The sequence below is a fragment of the Sycon ciliatum genome, chromosome 2 (genome assembly GCF_964019385.1).
Source record: "Sycon ciliatum chromosome 2, ocSycCili1.1, whole genome shotgun sequence".
NCBI classification, from domain to species: Eukaryota; Metazoa; Porifera; class Calcarea; order Leucosolenida; family Sycettidae; genus Sycon; species Sycon ciliatum.
In genome coordinates, this window is record NC_088644.1 from 43,820,056 (window position 1) to 43,841,809 (window position 21,754).

Consider the following 21,754-nt stretch of genomic DNA (forward strand, 5'->3'; position numbering starts at 1 on the left):
GTGATCACGTCTCCAAGTTTCGGGATCCCTCCCCATGTACTGATGATGTAGCTTATCGTGAGACATCACGAGATGCGCCCAAATATATATCTGGGCATATGTCAGCTATCGAAAATCAGGGTGCCCAGGTGGCGGGGTAGGCTCTATCCAGCCTTGGTAGTTATCACTCAGTATTACTGGTACTGTCCCGGAATCCTGGCGTCCTGGATCCAGATCTGTCATTTCTAAATTCTTAGTCATACGCAGCCTAGACTACTGCTGCATGCAGTGCTGATCCGCTTCTCTGCTTGTCATCGCAATAATGACACTTGTCATTGCCTCATTTTAAAGTCGCAAACATCGAACAGATGGTAGCACCACCCGTCACCAGGTTTCCAGGGGCCTCACTGTCCCCTCGGCACAATCAGACAGAAGTCGGCAGATCTCGCCTGGCCTTTCACTAGACAGCGTTGGCATGGAATGCACTCCCAAGGAGTACGAGTGTGCGGTCACACATGCACCGTCTTTTTTTGGCGGAAAGTTTGGATTTCGCTCTACGCCAAAATAAATGCGAGCGGAACCTCCGCTATCGCGGATCCGCTTTGGCGGAACCTGCGTGGTGATGGCTTTGGAGTTTGGTGTGCTACTTCTGCGCTGAGTTCTGGTGTTGTTTGATCGCCGCTTGGTATTCAGTTTTCATATTGATCTTCTTTGCCTATGTACTGTACGTTCTGGAGATCTCGCAAACGATACTGCATCGTTATGAGTGGATAGTTGGTGAGGGAATCCGTCTCCCAACTCATTGGCCCCGATCGCAGACGATCTCCAACTCTCTCCTTCTCTCTCCTAGCAAGGCGTCCACCAGAGTATGCAACACTAGGACTGCAACCAGGGAGTAGTAGAGTACTCTGCCACACCCTCACTGCCAGGCATCCACACAGTCGCTGGGGTCGATGATGGATCATGGAGGAGGCAACGACACCCTGCTATAAAACTATTTGAATTTGATATTGATGTAAACCAAACTAAGGCCACCCTTTCTTTTTTCGTTGTTTAACGTCCGCGCCCGCGTACCTTTTTGCCTCCGACCTGAAAAAAAAAACAAGAAAGTAGTAGTACGGCCAATAATATGCGAAGTTGTAAATACATGATTGTGTAGTTTCACAGTGTGCCGATCATGACCTTAAACTTATAATCTTGCCTCCCGGGCATGCCTTGGTCTTGTGTTCTTTTTCTTTTTTTTGTTGGCTTTTAAATATCGTACGGTGTGTGCCCTAGTAAAAATCCAGATGTAATGAATTCATGACATGCTAACTCCATGCTATGTACCTGTTTTGTTGGATTCATCAGGCATGTGCTCCAATGTACCATCAAAGAGTGTTGTTCATGCCTGCAAGTGCCGCTAGACCCAGAAATATTGTATATATCGCATGCTTTGCTGGTCAAAATGTTTGATTGGGGTTTCCAGTTTTTGGAATGGGCTTTTGTTTTTTTTCCGCCCTCCCGCGTACCTTTTCGCGAAAAAAAGGACGTTAAACAATGAATTAACAAAGGGTGGCCTAATATTCAAATACTAGTACACCTGTACTGGGCCGCAGTGAATGTGCCCCAAATCCACGAGTGTACTTGACAGGAGACATTCAGCAGCCTGTCAGCGATCCACGATAGCTCTACTTGTACAAGCGAAGGTCACTTCAACTCGGACAAGAAGGAGGCAACGACACCCTGCAGTGCTATACAACTATTCGAATTTGATATTGATGTAAACCAAACTAGTAATATTCAAATACACCTGTACTGGGCCGCAGTGAATGCGCCCCAAATCCACGAGTGTACTTGACAGGAGACATTCAGCAGCCTGCCAGCGATCCACGATACATCTACTTGTACAAGCGAAGGTCGCTTCAACTCGGACAAGAACATCTGACGTGCTGCATTTGCCTGTCCCCGGGGAAAATTGCGATTCCGCGGCCGCGTTTTTTTCCGCGTTTTTTGCGATTTTTTAAAAGACCGCGTTTTCCGCGATTTTCCCGCGTTTTTTGAACTTTTTTTGTTGCACTACACGTACACACAGTGCACTGTTCGGTCAGCAACGTCTCATCGTGGCGGCTTTTTACTCAAATATGACGAGTGCTTACACCAGAGACTTGTAACTGATTGATTTCACTACACACTCACTGAAAATTGCCGCACATCAATATTATTCACCGCATATTTACCGCATATTTACCGCAAATTCACCGCAAATTATGCCATATTATGCCACGTTTTTCCCCGCGTTTTTTTGCGATTTTTTCCGCAATTTTCCCCGGGGACAGATTTGCATTCTCTCCGCCAAAGCGGAGCGTTGAGGAGCACAGTAGTCTCCATTACATGTATGTGTGACCGTTGCATCGTGTGGTCCGCCAAAGCGGCTGCGGTAGTTCCGCTTTTCGCCTCCGCAAAAGCGGTGCAAGCTTTTCATGTGTGACCATGGTGACCGCGGCCTCAGGGAGATCAAGGCTGCTCAGCTTCCATCCCCGCCCCTAGGCCCTAGGCCCTACGCTACACCTTGGAATGAATGCTCTGTCTTTGCCTGTCCACACACTCCGTCATGATTGTATTGCTCTCTGCGTGTGTGCACCTATGAACTCCTTGTGTTCCCTCTGTTGACGCTGCAAAATCCCTTGTCATATCTCCCGTACTAAATTATAATATAAAAAAATACAAATTGCTATATTATAGCAATTTGTTCTTCGCTTTGACAAATGTACATCGGTGTAAAAAGAATGGCATGTACTTGTCATAATTATGCTAGAACCTGTATATGGGTTTTGTCGTATGCTTTTCTTCCTGCTGCAAATTGCAATCAATTTTCATGGTGAAACAGTTGACAGATGCGTGGAACCCATAATTATTTGGGAGACATGCGACTACAGTCCATTCAGAAAAAAATGAACTTCTAGCTTTTGGCCATAAATGGGTCAAACGTTGAGTTTTTTTAGAATTTTTTTCTGCAATCCCATATGGAATCCTCTTCCAATTATGTTTCTGAAGTTTTTTTGTCCAAAAAGCAAGCCATAGCAAGAATAGGATTTCGGCCAGGTTTTGCCCCAAAAGCACTGAATTGGGAAAAACCATCAAAATCCAGGCCGTTTGACCCCGCCTGCAACAGTGCATTCTGCGGTTCGAACCCCAGTTCAGGCACCCTTTTTGGACCCTTTTCAAATTTCAAAGTTCGCAGCACTGCACTGTGTACGATGAAATCACGAAAAATCGCCAAATACGGGAGCTCGCCAGAGCCAGGACCCATTTTTTTATGAATGGACTGTAGTCATCGGCGGATAATGCCGGCATAATTTTGAGCATAATCACGGCTTTCTGAAAAATAGCATTGCCGAGCATAACTTAGTTGATCCTTCAGCATAACTGCTGCATAAAACCGCTAGGGCCTCAAAGGTCAAAAGTTCACCGTCCAGAGTCCGTTGTTTGTTACAAAGGCAGGGGAATCCTCCTATAAATAGATCTGCACCCGGGACTCGGCAGGGAGTCGTACCATACCACGGTATATATCTGGCACGGCTCCGTGAAAGGGCCTGATCTACACTGTAAATGTAACAGATGTCTAATGTTTAGGGCGTCAAAAGGTCAAAAGTTCACCGTCCAGAGTTCTATTATTTCTGTACATAATTATGCTTGTACATGTATTGATGTTCCAGTGCCTGCATGTATTTGTATTTTGGTATATTTTTTAAGGATTTCCCAAAGGCTTTGGGCCTGTCGAGGGGATCTCCTGCAAGAAGAATGAAATGACAACTTTATGTAGAGGGAGCAGTTAATCGAGGATAGGCTAAGGAAATAGATCAAAGCATGCAACATCTGGTGATTAAGGAGTTTGGATACCGTCAGTGTAATGAATATATCGGCGAAAATGCTCATAGAGAGAATGCTTGAATCCCGGGAGGCCGTTTATAGAGGTAACAGAAGGCGGTGGGCAATTCCATAGCATTGCAGCTTTGTTGGAAAAGAGGAAAGAAAAACGCCTCCTGTGATAATTGATGTTAAGTTTGTTTGGTCTTCTTGGACTTGAAGACAATGAAAGGTGAAAATGTTGGATGCGTTCTGGAGATATATGTATAAGTTTAAATGGAGTAACAGGAGCTGATACTTGTCTGCGAAAGTGCAAGGACTCTAAGTCACAAAGGGCGTTTAACTGGGATTTCGTTTCGCATCTATCTACATTGACTTTTTTACGTAGCAAATACTTCCTAGCTACTCTGGCTTGTAAAATATTTAAACGCTCCAGCTCAGCTTTGGTGATGGCATAGGACCAGGCCGAGGTGGCGTGTTCCAGGGCGGGTCGGACAAAACCTTTGTATAGAAGTAGCTGTATCCTGGTTCCTTATCCATAGCTGAGACTAGATCTTCCATGCAGTTTTCTCCGGAAGTCCACATTTGATCCCGAGTACACATTCTATACATTTTAATGGCATTATAAACATGAAAGAGCACAGTGTCAAGAAGCATAATTTAGTGATTTTCAGAGCATATTGCCAGCATACTGAAAAGCGATATTTATGTGGGAGACTTCCGTGATAAGCATCCATTTGCTTTTGGAGAATCCTTTTAAATAAATACAATACAATACAATACAATACAATACAAAAGCATAATCCGTGGGATTTTCGAGCATTATCCGGCGACGTCTACATGATGCGATCTGTTCTATTAGGCCATGGTAAAAATTATCTTTGATTCTCGAGTACGCGCGCACCGATTTTTGGCGGCGCACCGACGATTTTTTTTATTTCTATGCATGCATATGCGCGCATGAAAACAGTCCATGCGAAAGGCATGAATCAGGGAGTAGTAAAATACCGGTATTTTTTTGTTTTATAACCGCAATCAATAAAACTAGCTGAACCGACATTTGTGTACTTTATTCATGCTGTCATGCAGGTTCTCACACGCAACGGGAACACTTCGTGGTAGTAAAATAGATATTTCGCAAACAACAAAAAGGCAACTCTTTCTCTTCCTTTCGAAGAACCGAACTCATTACTTGCCGAGCCTCATCGAAAAAAACAAAACTCTGAAAAAGCCCTACACTACACTAGTACGGGATTCAGCGCAGAGCAAAAAATAATCATGAGTCATTATACAATGCATGCAGTGTAGCCGTGAAAACTGGTGAATAAAGAATGCAGTAGGTTGGCAGCACGTGACCCGTCGTACCGCAGTACGCGACGGCGTCGCGGCTTAGAAAATGAAAGGAAACACTGCGAGAAAAGACAAAACGAAAATACATGTCCCTTTGTCAAAACTTAGAAGAAACAAACAAAATGCGACCAAGAATCATTTTGAGAGTCAACGTCAATACTCTTGTGCAGTTGTGCAAATTCTTGTCTTGCACTGTGCAACGCAAGAAACAAACAACCTACGAAATAACTCGTGAACTACCTGTAGGCTAAATCACTACATGTACGCGAAATTGCGTTCCAAAATAAACTGAATTTCTGAGACATTTCATATTTCACATCCTGAGAGAAATATTGAATAAATAGTAAATACTTCATAAAAAACACATGGCCACGACGGCCTTCCCAACATACCCCCCTCCTTGATACATCCGTATCAAAGAATGAGTAAAATGAGAAAAGAGATCGAACTGACTAAAGATGGCGATAAGCACGGTCCATCTAAAACGTGCGTACGGACTGTCAGCCTTTCACAACCGGACATAGCCGTACAACTGACCTGGTTACCTGCTTGCCTCCGACCTGGAGCTTAGCGACACGCACTCTGCCGTCAGAACCAGGGTAGACCTCCAACACCCGTCCAAGAGGCCACCTGCCACGGGGGTATCAGCTGACACAACGAGGACGATGTCACCGACACTGAGATCCGGGTACTCTTTCCACCACTTGGACATCCATGCTGACACTCCAGAACACGACATTCTCCATTGCGATGGCGAGTGTCTTGGCTACGGACACACCAAGACGACATCCGATGACTGCTCCCATTAGCTCGAGTCGGGGGATGCTAACAGCTGATAACGGCGCCACTTTGGCTCGAGCCATGACGAATCGACTGGACCTCGTACCATCCTGGTACACATGACAGAGATAAGCGACTGCTCCATATGCATCTTGCGAGGCATCGCAGAATACATGTAGCTGAGTCTCCACCACCTCCTCATCGCGTTGAAGACACCGGTGAACTCGGACATCCTGGAGTGCATCCTTGTCGGCACACCACTTTTGCGCCTCTGCACCTAGCTCTGGCAGCAGAGAGACGTCCCAGTCAGCACCTGCTAGCCACATCTTCTGGAACAACATCCGACCAACTATGGTGAACGGCAGTACGAATCCGATCGGATCAAACAATGTGGCTAGGTTCTTCAAGAACGCTCTCTTGGTGGCAATGTGTGATGGCGGCTTGACATGAATCAGGAACTCGTCTTCCTCTGCTCGCCACTTAACTCCGAGAGTCTTGGTCGTCGGCAGGATTCCATTAGCGATGTCCACTTCCTTGGCTCGGTCCTCCTCGGGGACTTCGGCGAGCACCTCAACATTGTTGGAAATCCATTTTCGCACATGCATTCCAGCGAGACCCCACAGCGCCGTAAGCTCGTGGTACAGCTGAATCGCTAGCTCTGTTGACTTTGTCGAGTCCATTGAATCGTCCATGTACGTGGACTTCAACACGGTTTCTGCTGCCATAGGAAACTCCTCCTGGTTCCGCCGCGCATGCTCTTGCGAGACCAGTTGAGCTAAGAATGGAGATGCATTGATCCCGAACACCACTCTATTGTACTGGTAAACGGCCGGTTGGTCCTCCGTATCTTCTCGCCAAAGAAATCGATGGAACTGCCGGTAATCCTCTTCCAACTCGATTTGTAGATACATCTCTGCCACGTCGGCTACCAGTGCGTTTGGGTGTCGCCGAAACCGCAGGAGAACGTCGGTGAGGTCCCGTTGTAGTTTGGGCCCAGTGCTGATGTAGTCATTCAGACACTTGCCTTTCGTCTTTGCTGCTGCATCAAAGACCACACGCACCTTTGTGGATGTAGCCCCAGGTCGTACAACAGCAAAGTGCGGCAGATACCAGCCGTCGCCATCACTTGCGTTGCTGATCTTGCTGATATACCCTTGTTCTAAGTGACGGCGAATCACGGTTCGGTATTCCTCAGCGACGTCTGGCTCCTTCGCCAGGCGTCTCTCTGCTGCGATGAGCCGCTTCATTGCAGTTTCTCGACTGTAGTTGTCCGGAGGTGGTCTCTTGATCCACGGCTCCGAAACCTGGTATCTTCCGTTCTTGTAGGTCATCGACTGGACCGTCTGATCAAAAACGGCTTGATCATCTGCACAGAATTTGTACGACTGGGGAAGTTCCTCCACTTCCCACATCCTTCTCACCAGTGCATTCAGGTCGACGTCCTTTCCGAAGTACGTGCGGGTGAAATTTGTCGTCTGTTGCGGTCTGGTGCTCCTGCCAACGCATGTCCACCCGAGTGGCGTTTTGCGTGCGAATGGCTCATGAGCCTCACCATAGACTTCCTCCATGCACCTGTGAAGACTAGCGTGGTCAAGGCCGATCAGCGCCTCTACTCGCTTCTTCTGGCATTGCGGAAACTCAATGCCGTTGAGGTGCGGATACCGTGTCTGATCTACCGACCAATCATGAGGTGTAAGGTTACCGGTGACATTCTTGGCAGTCAGAGCAGAGAACTGTGTGATAAATCTGCCATCCAGACTCTCGATGTGGCAGTCGACTGGTATGGTCTCTAGGGTCTCGATGCGGCCGTTCAGCGTGCTCACTGACACTTCTTGTGTGGGAGCGCTAAGCTCTAGCTGTGCCGCAACGTCGCAATTAAGGTAAGACTGCGTGCTGCCGTCGTCCAGCAGCGCGTTGACCGTGACATTCTTGTCGCCGTGGCGAAGTATGACGGGAACGGTTCGCAGTGCGACAGCTCTAACGCCGACACTACTCATATGTGTGGCCATGGAACTGGTGTCACCCCCCTCCGTGGAGGCGCTAGACTGGAGCACTGGCTTCTGTGAGGCTCCATTCGAGTCTGTAGTAGCACTAGACTTTCATTGCAGCAACGCGTTGTGGGTCTCTGTACAACCGTCGGCACCACAGGGCTGCGACCTGGGACAGTTATTTCCCAAATGACCAGAGTTAAGGCAACGGTAGCAAAGCTTGAGCGTCCGGGCCTTCTGCCAACGCTCTGCAATTGACAGCTTCCGATACTCTAGGCATTTCCAAACGGGATGGACCTTCGTGCAGATCGGGCAACTGCTGCTGCTCTGGGCCTTCTTGGGCTTGTCAGCGAAGAATGCCTGATGCTTCACTCCACCATGACTGGCCTGACCCTTCAGCGGGTGACTCTTTGCTGTTTGAGTGGACCCTACTGGAGTTGCCGTGGAGATACCTTGGATCGTCTCCTGGGCTCGTACTTGGAACTCGCTTTCCAGCTCCACCCATTGCAGAAGCGCTTCGACAGATTCAGAGGTGCTGGTCTGGTGTATCCACTTCTGGTAGCTCAGCAGAAGAGACACCCCCAGCTTCTGTGTTAGCCGGACATAAAATGTCCCGTTAGCCAACTCCTGTGTCTGACCACTCGCCTTCAAATTCACCACAGCGACATCGAGTAGCTCCGCAAAACGCTCCAACTCCTGGGCGTTTGCAGATCTCATCGCTGGGAACTTCTCAAGGGCTTCTAGATGCACTGCAACTAGACGTCGCTGACCACCGAACTTGCGTTCCAGCCTACGTCGTGCTGCCTCATACGCCTCGGCCGAGTAGCCAAGAGTGTCGATAGACCGTAGTGCATCGCCCGCGAGGTATTTTCGGCGCTGCAATAACTTCAGCCCATCCGGAATGTTAGCGCAGCCAATGCACATCTCAAACGCCGCCTTCCACGTCTCATATTGCCGCTTGTCGCCCTTGAACGTTGGAATTGACACTTTCTCTAAATGTCGGTACAATTCGATTCTACCAGAACTACTCGCTTGCACTGGTAGACCACTCGGCGATGTCATGGCAACTGGAAGACTGCTCGGCTGCACAAGACCATAATCTTCACGGTGTGACGCGTGACCTGGCTGACCAACTGGTATTTGTTGCATGACCGGTTGGGTCGCTGGTGGGGTAGACATTATTCCAGACTGATTCGGCAAGACGTGCGTCGGGAAGTCGGGTGCCGACAAGAAACCCGGTGGTGTTCCAAATGAGAATGGATGTCCAGAATGGGTCGGCGGCGGAACGTACAAATTTCCTGATCCCGGCACAAATGCAGGCGTAGAAGCCGAGAGAGTATGACTTGCAACTGCACGAGGCTGCACAGCTGGAGTTGGTTGCGTCCCACGAGGAGGCTGCACTGCAGGAGTTGGTTGCGTCTGGGCTGACTGCACGAGTATGGTCGTGGCCGACAATGCTCTGGGTGGTACACTGACCCCACTTGAACTACGGTTAGGGGCAGTGATTACGTTTCTTGCCGAAGCTGCCGACGTAGATACCGGTGCCTGCTGCGCGCCAGACTGAGCAATGCCACTTGCCTGGTTACTCCCTGCAGACTGATGACCAATGTTCCGCGGTGTTGCCATGGTTTCGGCGGTTGCCATGGCAACCGGGTGAACTTTTGACAAGAGCTCCCCCGTAAACGGTAACGTAGGTACAGACGACAAAGAGACCGGACAGGACTCCTTGATTGTGCGTGACTTGTCTGTACTCACATTGGTTGCCATGGTTGCACTTGACGGCCGCTAACACAACCGGTGAATCCACGTGAACATGCATAGCAAAAAAGGCATGGAACTCGTTTTTAAAAGAATCAATGCAAAATATAAGCAATACATGGGATGTGCAACATGAGTTGTGCTTGATCCGATAAAAACAGGCTATGAAGCACAGACTAAAGCAGAGCATACGGCACTAATGTATAAATAATACTTTGAAGTAGCTTGCCAGTTAACTTATGCATGCATCTTGTTGACATCTACTCAAGAACTAAAACGGATAGAATGAGAAAAAAGGTATAAAAAAAAGAGGAGTGCAATTAGGAGTATAATATGTTGCACTGTATCACCTCTTGCTTTGTGGCTGCACTCAGTTATACGTTAGCACTATGTTTGACACCTATTATGTAATGCTGTAGCACTTCCTTTGTTGTTCACACTTTTAATTAATTATGCTGTTATAAAATGTTCTATTGTTGTACACAGTACCCTCAGTTCCGATACTATTCACTGATGAGCGGAACACGAAAATCGATTTTGAATAACATAAAAATCCTTAAAAATTCCATGAACTCGTTGTTGTCTGGCCATGTCTGCATCGATTATACTCCTAATTGCACTAATAAAATTGCTTTCTCCACGCCGACTCTTTAAAAAAGAGGAGGTACCGGTTTTACAGGTCATAATGCAGGCATGCAGGTGGCAAAACTTCAAACACAGCACAGAAAAAGAAAAGACAAAACTTTCAAGAAAAGCATCTCATCCTCCAGGACATACTATAGAGTGGTAGCAGTACAAGTACTTGCTACTATATACATCAGTATCATGCAGCATTGCGCAATCAAGTACTTGCTACTATATACATCAGTATCATGCAGCACTGCGCAATCATTACGATATGGCACAGTCATCTAACCGAAACAGCTCTACAATGCAACTGCCCAGGCAAGCTCCAGAACCTTGAGTACACAGACACTCGTTGCAGGTTGCGAAGAGTGGCTTTTTTTGTACACACATATAATTGGCCTGAGATTGAGATGGATATGCTTAATCTGTGGACAGCATGCTGTTTCGTTTTTCGTGAACTCATCATAAATACAGGGGAAACGTAGCCACACTCTAGAAGCAGGTGTGAATACCCCAAGCCATCTCATAAATCGTCATTATCCTCCATGTTGAGGACCTCGGACACGATACTGGTATCGTCACTCATTCCTCCCGCTTTCGCCAAGTCCGTGATGATGTTGGAGGTGTGCTTCATGATCTCGGTTTCCAGCTGTGGAGTCAGCGGAACACCGAGAGTGCTATCATGGAGTGCTTGCAGCACACAGCAGGTCAGCTGCATGACGGTGCTCACCGACCGGAAGAAGCCGCCTCCAAACTTTCGCGTAATTTCGAACACACTCTGAAACCAACATCAAACACATGGCAAAGATGTTTGATACCACTCAATGCCACAGTCAATTCCTTGTACTATTCTAGGCAATTCTAGTACCCATCGTTAGATCTGAGTGCGCATCGCTCCAGAGAGGGCAAATCAAATCTCGAAGTAATACGAAATGGATTCGGCACTAACGAGACAAAACAATATGAATTGCAAGTAGCAGGATTCCGATAGTTTGGCAGGACAGGCAGTTAACTTAATGAAACATCAGCACGTCCTATCGAAACTGCTGCACTTTTTTAATATTATCGGCCCTTTGCGTTAACACCGCCAAGCAAGCTTGGCTAGTCTTCGCTTAGGCCAAATGGAATACAGAACGAGGAACGAGCGGGGCCAATGAGGTGCTATTACGCACCTAACTGCAGAATAGACAACAAAGAAAAATTTACATCAAAACAGTCCTAAACACACACGCGCACTGTTAACTAGTTACTTCGACAAACAACCGGCCCTGAAAACGTCTGAGTATGATGCATGTTGTGCACAACTTTGAACTGTTGAGTGGGAGAGCTTGTATAGCCACGCACAAATACGTCTTGGTAACTCAAATATGGAGGGGTTCCGGTTCACGGAACGACATTGCACTTGTTACTTGAAAGGATTAGGTGACTGAAAAGGAGTGTCACCAGAAAACATTATTGGAGACAAGTTGAGACAAGTGAAGCATGCAAAAGGAAAAAGGCAGCAAAAAAGGAGCCACAGGCTCGCTGCGCATGCTCTGGGCTGAGAGCTGCAAAACGGTGCACGCGACGCGTGCCGCAAGACATCAGCATGACGTCGACATGATGTAACACATAAACAAATCAAGACATAATAATCAGCGTAACGCGGATTCGTGATGCATATTCACGACACATGTATAGATAATTGACGTACAGAGTGGCAACAGCAGCGCACATAATACGGGTAAACATATCGAACAATTCTACTGATAGACCAGACTACAGGCGAGAAGTACCAAGTCGAAATCTACACAGTACACAGCAAGTCGGATCTAGAGAAGCATTGGGAACTGCTGCGCCGCCGCTTGAAAAGCACCAACCACTACAGATTGAACTAGCCATCAATACTCTCACTCACACACCAGGACTTACCGATTTGTATAACGAATATTGCACCAATGCAGGAAGGTCCTTCTGCACTAGGTTGCCAACTAACTTCAGTTGGTCACCAGCAGGTAGATCAGAAAAATTCTTATCCATCTCTGTCTTGAGGTCTGCAAGGATGTTGTGGACTTTTTCCATATCCTCCTCGCTAGGTCCGTCTTCAGCACCAGATTCAATGCCTGCTTCGGCAGCTGACGCAGCTGGAGAGTAATATACACGTGGAGACACACACATGCACACACACATGCACACACACACACACACACACACACACACACACACACAGAAGCTAAGAGTCATATCCACCCCGTTGATACTTCTTTACGAGACGCCACAAACCTCATGAACAGAATACTGCATCCAGCGGTTTGTGGTTTCTCTATATTGATATTGAACGGGTAAATCGAGGCCCCGAGTATCGGGGATCGACTTATAACCGGTAAAATACGGTATAAGACAATGGATACAACACATGGTCGTAGTGTTGCCAACCGCCCGTATTTGTATGCATTTTTTACGGAAAACGAAGGTTTAGTCTGCAGTACGGATTTCAATCGAATTACCCCGCAAAAGTGAAAAATACGGTGTCTTCGAAATCAGTGAAAAATGGTGCAGAAGACGGCCATCCATGTGTCCACGATCGATCAATCCAAAATCGGATTGCAGAGTGAATGCAGCCTGCAGTGCGCCGCTCTACATGTGCATATATACGGTAGCAGCCTGCCGCCGTAACGGGTGTGTGCGTGTGTGTGTGTGTGTGTGTGTGTGTGTGTGTGTGTGTGTGCAGACCTGAATGGGTCTGTTCAAACTGCCCTAACCGCCACCCTTGTGGTGTGACTTGTGCCGCAGTGCGCCCTTTTCAGAGCTTGTAGAGCGCAAGAGCTCTCAGGTTGCCGTTTTCGATCGAGCATTTTGCCGCTCGTGTTCAATGTCAGTCTTGGCCAGATCAACGAAGTGGACAAGACGGTATGGACAGGAAATGGTAGGGATTTCAGTTATGACAGTGTGTAGTCATAAGTATGGATTCTGACGGGAACCTAGGCGAGAAGCTGGTCCTCCTGGATTGAAGAAAAGTCGAAAAAAGCTGCCGGTTGCTTCAAAGAGTCGTGGTCGCTACCGCCAGGAATAACGAGTAGCAAGAAGGTTCACTTCGCTTTCTGCAAGCACTGCAACAGTGATTTCGGCATTGGACACGGAGGTTTCAACCATATCACCAGACACATGTAGAGGGGATGGCTCGATACCGGGACGCTTTGACAGCCAAATTTGTATAGACCCAAACCGATCATCAGCGTTGATTTTTCACTCGAAATATGTTTGTTGAAGGAAACTGGCATGTTGAAGTTTGCTCTGGGGCCAGAGTCAATCGAACTGAGCCACTCCTTTGTGTTGACCCATTGCCTCCAAGTTGCCCAATTTTTCGCTTCAAAAAAGTTCAAATCAGAGGTGGCTCCAAACCGGACACGTTTTAGAGTGCACGTCAAATTCACCCTGGGTCTGAAATTAGGTAATTGCTATCGCTCCACGACGCCCAGTACAGTGTAACAATAAGCCTTGTGTGTGCTTCCATTAGTTTTGATTGGTATGCGGTGCTTTATTGGCGAGAGGCGAGCCGCTGTTTACCTGCGACAAGAAGTTGATTTTTCGAAAGTCGTAAAACTCAAGTCGCAGTGCGAAGCAACACGTCAAAAACTCACCTGCTTGGTATGGCGCTTCTGGTCATCGCAGAGCCATGCAATTTTGGCTCGGATTATAACACATCGTAGTCTCACTGTGACTATGTTTTCTAATCAAAATACCAAGAGCGAAAGTGAATATTGAGTCCGTTCCGGTTTGCAACCTCTGTCCTATTTGAAACCGTCCCCTCTACACTAGTAATCAGTCAGAATCTCGACCTGAAAAAAAACGAGTACGCAAAACTCTGAAAAATTCTGCAAAATGGCACTGGGCAGTACGCATGGGGGTAGAGGGCACGTGGCAACACCGTGGTCCAACTGCCTACAGTAAAACCTGTCAAGACGACCACTACTACACTAGGATGAGACGACCACTACTACACTAGGATAAGGCGACCACCTGTCCAAGAAGACCACTGAAGCCAGGACCAAGGGATGCTATTTCCAGCCAAATGACCCTGGATAAGGAGACCACCTGGTAACAGAGACCACATTTTAAAGGTCCCTTGAGCGGTCGTCTTAGACAGGTTTCTTTATTTTACCGAATTTCCGCAACAAGGGCACCAGGAAAATTCAAAAAATGTTACGAAAAATCTTACCGGAGTGATGTCGCTTGAAATGGTCATCATCCATGAACATCTCCTCTGAGGCACCTTCTTCAACGACATTATTCACAAGATCTAGGCCACGACACACGTATTCTCCGTACGTAGCTAATCTCTGCGCCCCGCCAGTCTCCGGTGTGCTGGGTTGCGACTCCGACGGGCAAATCCTAGTTCGCCAATCGTACATAACACTACGAGCCAGCATTTCCGCCTCGCGTTCTAGTCGACTTCTACACATATTTCTAGATTGTTGTCGGGCTTCTTTCTGCGATTCAATTACTCCAACAACAGTGGCTATGTCTCAAACCTGGTTGCGGGTTGATACCGCGTAGTTGAAATAAAATCTATGACCAAGCAAACTCCTGTAAGTTAGTTCACAGGTCAGAGGCAGATTATCGGCAGGGACAGGTGCCTTGCACACGTCCCACTCAAATATGCAAGTAGCAAGAACGCAAAACGTCCTGGACAAGGGCCGGGGGAGCAGCCGATGCTCTCTTTCCTGCCTGGCGCCTGTAAGTGAGATATTATTAATTTTTTAGTTCTGTCAGACCCGTTTCCTTTATTTCCGCTTCTCACCAAACCTTACTTACTACAATGATTGCTCATAAAAATTCATTCTTTGCGACTTCGCGACTTGTGTGTCTTTCTTGCTCGGATCGGATCGCGGACCTCCCAACTCCCGATCGATCCCTGCACTTCAGTCTTGCACTGACGTGACCAAGGTGACTACTGTCGTAGATCTACTCGTACTCGTAGTGACTGCACTTCTGCACACTGAATACCAGGTAACAGAGTGCATGTACTAAGTAAGTATTCTGATGAAGTAAGCACAAAAAGTATTATAATAATTATTATGGCAATATCGGGAATCTCCCCGCTATGCCAGGTGACGCATTGCCATGGCATTGGCATTGCCGGGCATGGCAGTGGCCGGGGCCGGGGAATGATCATGTGATCATTCATGACATGACTCATGAGTCACCATCAGGGAGTCGTAAAAGCCCGGGAGAGGACACGGGATGCGCGCACGCGGACGATGTTTGCCTCGGCCAGAAAGTGAAGCACGCTAGGCCGGCGCGGCCGGATCTGCTCGATCCACGGCGCTGTGCTCGTCTGCAGGGCAGGGAGTCCTAAAATACCAATATTTTACAACTCCTTGTTGACACCATTATCCGAAACTGGCGGAGAAGGAAGCATAATCATGATTGTGTGTCTGTCTGTCAGACTCAGTACATACAGGGGGTGGGGAGTTGAGTGTGTGTGTGTGTGGGGGGGGGGGGAGGCGTGTGTATGTGCACATGTGCTTGTAGTAGTTGTACTTTTGTGTGTGTTTGTACAGTGTTTGTGTGTGTGCGCGCACGCATGCGTGCGCATTTTTGTGCACAATTCCGTTATGAAGGACAAATGATAGGTTTACCTTTTGTACACTCGCCAAGACTTCGGTTAGATTCACTGAGAACCTTTCTGGCCAACCTGGAGGCTGAGCCTTCCATTTCCTAAACGGCTAAAGTACTCAGTATACGAGTAGAAAAGTGTAGAAAATTTTAACAAGATCTATAAATAACGACCTGCAACCATGTACAATGTAGATAGATAGGGAACACACATTGATTGTTTTTAAAAGAATCCAGGCAATATCATGAATCATGGAACGAGTGCGTAATAATGCTCTATGTTGCGTTTTGACGATGCTGAAGGAAGGGAGCCTTTGCGATTCACTCACAACACACGCACAGAAGTCCACTCGACTGCAATTTCAGTGCAATTTCTGACACAAATTCATAAATCCACGAGTACGAGGAAGCTCAGCGGATCTCAACACGAACGTTCTCCCATCACCTGCAATGGAATATGGGCTGTATGATACGACCAGCGGCTAACACGGGAAGTGGCGTCATTTTCCACAAATCTCGTTTCATTCACAACCATTTGACTGCAATTCAATGCAATTTCTGCCACAAATTCACCTCCACGAGTACGAGGAAGCTCAGCGGATCTCAACACGAACGTTCGCCCATCACCATGATCACCTGCAATGGAATATGGGCTGTATGATACGACCAGCGGCTAACACGGGAAGTGGCGTCATTTTCCACAAATCTCATTTCGTTCACCCAACTCAAATAAAATTGAAGTACAATTAGGGATTTATCTTGCATTTCCATCGCCTCAGAATAAATTAACTTCGATAAACTGAGAGAGAATGAGTGAGGCAGCTGGAAGAATTGAGGATGAAAATAGAGATCAGAAGACTCGACGGAGCAATCGTCTCCGTGCTCTAAGAGAAATCGGAGAATGTCCCAATTAGTATTTCAAGAAGACATCACAATTTTCGAAAATAATAATTTCCTTGCCTCGCGACACCGTTCCCTGGCAACGTTCCCCGGCAGCGCGAGGCAAAGATGTTTTCTGGGAATGTGTGCCGTGTCCTCTCCCGGGCTTTTACGACTCCCTGGTCACCATGGTCACTGGAACAGTGGAAGAACTATTAACATGTTACCAAGACTCCGGCAAGAGTACATAACTACACACACTGTGTAGTTATGATTGTACTCTTGATGTTACCATGGTTACTGACTACAACAGCAGACTGTGTACTGAGCTGAACATGCTGCACTGATGCAGTTTCAATTATGTTTCTCTCTCTTTGTATTGGCCGGTGTTCTCACTGTGCTATGAGATGCTGTAATAATAAATAAATAAAATAAATAAATGTTTGGTGGTAGGCCTTGACGGGTTATGCTAGCATAATTTTTCGCGTAATTCCTACCAAAATCGAATAATCGCATAATTCGAGGCAAATTGCATACGAATCGCATAAATTGGAATACCGTATTTCCGCAAATAAAAGACCGTCCTCGTATACATGTACAACGCCTTCCTCGAATACAAGGCCGGGGCAGGGCCTAGGGGGCGATTGAAAAAATACAAGACTGTCTCCGATTAGAAGACCGGGCCTACTAAATGAGTATGAGAAAAATAGAAGACCGTGCTCAAACTGTGTAGAAGAAAATGGAAGAACGGGGGTAAAACTGTGTGGCGAAAAATAGAAGACCGGGGGGTCAAACTGGGTTGAAAGAATAAATGACCGTCCTCAATTATAAGGCCGGGTAAGGACGAGTTTGAAAAAATAGTAGACCGGCCTACGGAGGCCACGGTATTTGCGGAAATACGGTAGTCCGCCTGTTTGCCTCATATACATGTAATTCCATACAGTTGTACATGTACATTACCCATATAAAAACCGCTCTGTGAGCGGTTCTGAAAAACCTCTACTGGTGCAGCCCTGTCGTAAAAGTAAGAAATTAGAACTGGCGCATTGTCCTCCCAAATGTGAACTGATCCACCTAAATCGCGATTGACGGGACCCGAACGCACCAGTAGCACGAGGTTCCTACCTGTGGATGCAGCTGGGGACGCTGGTCCATAGCCAAAGCCAAAGCGGCAAAGGTGGGCTTCGGTGTAGATCTAAGTGTTGTATGGTAACTTGATCAGCGCCGACGCCGGCTGTGATCCTGTGCCCTCCCGACCTCGTGCTACTGGTGCGTTCGGGTCCCGTCAATCGCGATTTAGGTGGATCAGTTCACATTTGGGAGGACAATGCGCCAGTTCTAATTTCTTACTTTTACGACAGGGCTGCACCAGTAGAGGTTTTTCAGAACCGCTCACAGAGCGGTTTTTATATGGGTAATTTCAGTTCTTTTTCTGTTCCCTCCCCCACCCTAGCCCAGCTCCGAAGATAAACATGGTGAGCACGCGCGCGATGCACTGACTGTAGCCATGCAACTACAGTAGCACACTGATACATTCCAGCCCTCCCCACCTCGCTACCCCGCACACAGACACCTTGTGACAAACACGCACATGCACATGGCACACACACACATGGGCACGCACACACATACATACACACACACGACCCAAACAGGAAATTCTTGATGAACATTGTATAATGCCATGCAAAGCAGTGGCCACCATACTTCAGGAAGTCAGTTGTGAAACAAAAATAATTCAACTACATATACAATGTGTAGGTAAGCTAGCGGCCAAAGCACAATATTGCAAACCGTGATGATATTTCCCGAAGGATTGCAGTTTGCAGACCACACCATGGAAGCAGTGAATACAGAATTATTGTAATGTCATACGAAGACAAGCAAAGAAGTGGCCACCATACACCAGAAACTTGCAGAAAGTCACATATCCAACAGATAGAGAAGTGAACAGCGTCTGGTACAGCCCACACAAAACCAAGCTGACCTGATACTCGTCCGAAGATCGTAAGTGGCAGATCCTTTTCAACGATAGCATGCAGGTGTACGTTACACGCATGGACAAAATCTGACCGTGTCACCGGCATACATTGTCATCACATGCATACCCCACAGGTTACACACATGCACAGTAGAAGCACAATAAAAGCAATGGAAAAATATGAAGGGGTTGCTGAAGCATCTTCACACTTCAATTTCAGACTTCGATGTGGTCGTCACGGGGTGATATACCTGCAAGATACAAGTGATACAGAAAGAAAGCATAAGGTCGTGAGGTAGGCTATGAGACACCACAAATGGGTCACCTACATGTATGTTCAGGGCTGGTGTACACACACACACGCAGAATTATCATAATCGAGAATTTCCCAAGCTACAGAAGAGCAATGAAATCCATTTGCATGCACAGGAGCAATTTTGCAGTATGATGAGCAGCTCAGGAATACACCTGTTGGCAATGGATTACATTCCCATTGGAATTCCCATTCACGTGGGATTCACAGAAGCAATTTGGCAGTGTGCTGCGCAATGCGACAAGACCTGCGATTCTGCGTGCGATGCAAACTCGCACAAAATACCATTTACAGAATCAGGACAAGACGTCAGCGATGCAACAGCGCCTTGCTGACGTGCCTCAAGTCAAAGCTCAATGAGAATGCGTTTGTCAGTTACAACTGGTACAAATGTACAAGCAATTTCTGAAAATGCTCCTGTGAATCCTGCTTAAGAAGTGCAGGAATGTCCCTCCTCCGCTCCCCCCCCCCCCTCCACACCTTCAGGGAACTTGACAAGGAAGGGTGGTCTTCGCGGTTCCCAACATCTATTTGCAGTTTCTGGTCTCCACTGTGTCTTTTCAATGGGGATTTGTACGTACCATAAAAGCAAGCCTAAAAAATGAACAGCACATTTGCCGTTCCCCCACTGGGGAGGATGCGTTCCACAGCTATCCTGACAAGATAAGCTCAATGAGAATGCGTTTGTCAGTTACAACTGGTACAAATGTACAAGCAATTTCTGAAAATGCTCCTGTGAATCCTGCTTAAGAAGTGCAGGAATGTCCCTCCTCCGCTCCCCCCCCCCCCTCCACACCTTCAGGGAACTTGACAAGGAAGGGTGGTCTTCGCGGTTCCCAACATCTATTTGCAGTTTCTGGTCTCCACTGTGTCTTTTCAATGGGGATTTGTACGTACCATAAAAGCAAGCCTAAAAAATGAACAGCACATTTGCCGTTCCCCCACTGGGGAGGATGCGTTCCACAGCTATCCTGACAAGATATTCCGAGAAGCGGTGCTGAGTGCAATGCATTGTGAAACTGAAAAAGCTGACCAAGCCGCGGCATATAACGTCTAAACTTCAATTGTAGTTCGCCAGCTGACTACTTTCAAACTCCATGAAGGTTGGAGTACAGCTGGCTTAGAAGTTGACAACAACGGCGCACGCACATAAGCAATGGCCACCTTACCTGTACTGTAGCAGTACTTCCGAGTTCCCGTATGGGAGTTCCCTCACTGTGTGTGCAATAGCAGCCTCATCGGACCAGTTCAATGCGACGCGGACAGTCCGACACTGAGGAGGACATTGAAGAAGTCAGAGACAGGAAGAATGGTTGATTTACAATTCAACTAGCAAGGCTGCACACCCACGAAGTTCCACTCACTGCTGCACACCCACGAAGTTCCACTCACCATTGTGCCGTCCTTCTTGGAATGCAGAAATAACGCTTCCTCTCGAGAACGCAGCCTGTGACAGAGAAAAAGGAAGGAGCATCGGCATTGGTCCTCTGCTATCACCGATTGCCGAGTTGCACAGTTCACTCTAACAAGACTGAGGATGTTCAAGAACTCCCCATCCATACCATTATTGGAGTAAGAGGAAAGGTCAGATTGCCTAGTTCCTAGGGCCTAGCATTCCTGGATGCCAGGATGTGCTGCCCCCCCCCCCTCCCTTCTACTGTCTGGAAATGGCAACATATGTGACAGCGTTCACCAGTACAGTCGGAGGAGAACATGGGAGAAGGCAAAAAAGGGCAACACACATGAATCCCTTATAAACAAGCAGTGGCAACTCTAGCACCAGCAATGTTGGACTTACATCCCAGCCATTGCCGCCGGATTCAGCGGCTTCTTCTTCTTCGTCTCCCATCTTGGAAGCACTCCTTCCCGTAAGTTCAGTCCTGGGATCGGGAGTACAGTCGGAGGAGGACGTCGGAAAAGGCAAAAAGGCAACACACATGATTCCCTTATAAGCAAGCAGTGGCAACTCTGGCACCAGCAATGTTGGACTTACATCCCAGCCATTGCCGCCGGATTCCCACGCTTCCTCTTCGTCGTCTTCCAGTTCCCAGGTTCCATCTTGCAAATACTCCTTCCCGTAAGTAAGTGCAGTCCTGGCCTGGGTGGATGCGCAGTACATTGACGATGGCGGAGATGGAGCAGGTCAGGGAGCCCTATAGGGGTCCCGAGAGCAGATTGTGGCCAAATTCGGGACGATGCCGGACGCCAGTCAGTATGAAGTAGCGAATTGCGGACCGCCACGTAGATTGGGGTCGCGGGGTCATAATCCATGGGCACTACTCGTACGTTGCTCCAAAAAAGGGCACTGCACTGTTCCACAGTTGCTGTTAGCGGTCACCAAAGGCACTTGGTAGGCCGGTAATTGGGTCACGTGTCAACAAAGTGTCAGCAACGTGTCAACAACGTGTCGACCACGTGTCTTTAGCGGTACACTAATTTTGGTGTCCCCAAACTGAAAACATCGAGCACCAGTATGGAAAGGCTTTAGACAGAAAGCCTTTCCAATGTACATGTTCTACAAGTACAAGTAGATGTGCACCAGGAAGTCGTAGGTTTACGACTCCCTTGATAACATGTCCAGTCCACTACAATCAGTGACGGTCGTAGCTACAATTGTAGGTCGGACGGTGCGTTGACCCCGTTGAACTTTTG

At 47.5% G+C, this 21,754-nt stretch overlaps 2 protein-coding genes and 1 long non-coding RNA gene across 3 annotated transcripts; all 3 read right to left on the minus strand.

The window, feature by feature from the left end:
• Positions 1-5,846: 5,846 nt before the first annotated feature.
• On the minus strand, positions 5,847-7,955 carry LOC135810603 (uncharacterized). The gene has a single exon (XM_065324096.1). The coding sequence runs from the start codon at positions 7,953-7,955 to the stop codon at positions 5,847-5,849; it is 2,109 nt and encodes a 702-aa protein (XP_065180168.1).
• Positions 7,956-9,784: 1,829 nt separating this feature from the next.
• Positions 9,785-15,194, minus strand: LOC135810230 (uncharacterized). The gene is made up of 3 exons (XM_065323707.1): positions 14,530-15,194; positions 12,243-12,454; positions 9,785-11,109 (listed from the first exon to the last, which is right to left on the minus strand). The coding sequence occupies exons 1-3, from the start codon at positions 14,771-14,773 to the stop codon at positions 10,855-10,857; spliced, it is 711 nt and encodes a 236-aa protein (XP_065179779.1). The 5' UTR covers positions 14,774-15,194; the 3' UTR covers positions 9,785-10,854.
• Positions 15,195-18,829: 3,635 nt separating this feature from the next.
• On the minus strand, positions 18,830-21,587 carry LOC135810231 (uncharacterized). The gene is made up of 4 exons (XR_010552292.1): positions 20,901-21,587; positions 20,495-20,549; positions 20,272-20,375; positions 18,830-19,040 (listed from the first exon to the last, which is right to left on the minus strand). It is a non-coding gene; the product is annotated as an uncharacterized LOC135810231 (long non-coding RNA).
• Positions 21,588-21,754: the final 167 nt, after the last annotated feature.

Bases quoted from the DNA above. Each gene is read 5' to 3' on its own strand.
- LOC135810603 (XM_065324096.1), bottom strand. From the start codon at position 7,955: ATGAGTAGTGTCGGCGTTAGAGCTGTCGCACTGCGAACCGTTCCCGTC.
- LOC135810230 (XM_065323707.1), bottom strand. From the start codon at position 14,773: ATGTGTAGAAGTCGACTAGAACGCGAGGCGGAAATGCTGGCTCGTAGT. The intron at 12,455-14,529 runs GTAAGATTTTTC...ATTACTCTCCAG, and splicing joins TTTCAAGCGACATCACTCCG to CTGCGTCAGCTGCCGAAGCA. The intron at 11,110-12,242 runs GTAAGTCCTGGT...TGTTGGTTTCAG, and splicing joins AATATTCGTTATACAAATCG to AGTGTGTTCGAAATTACGCG.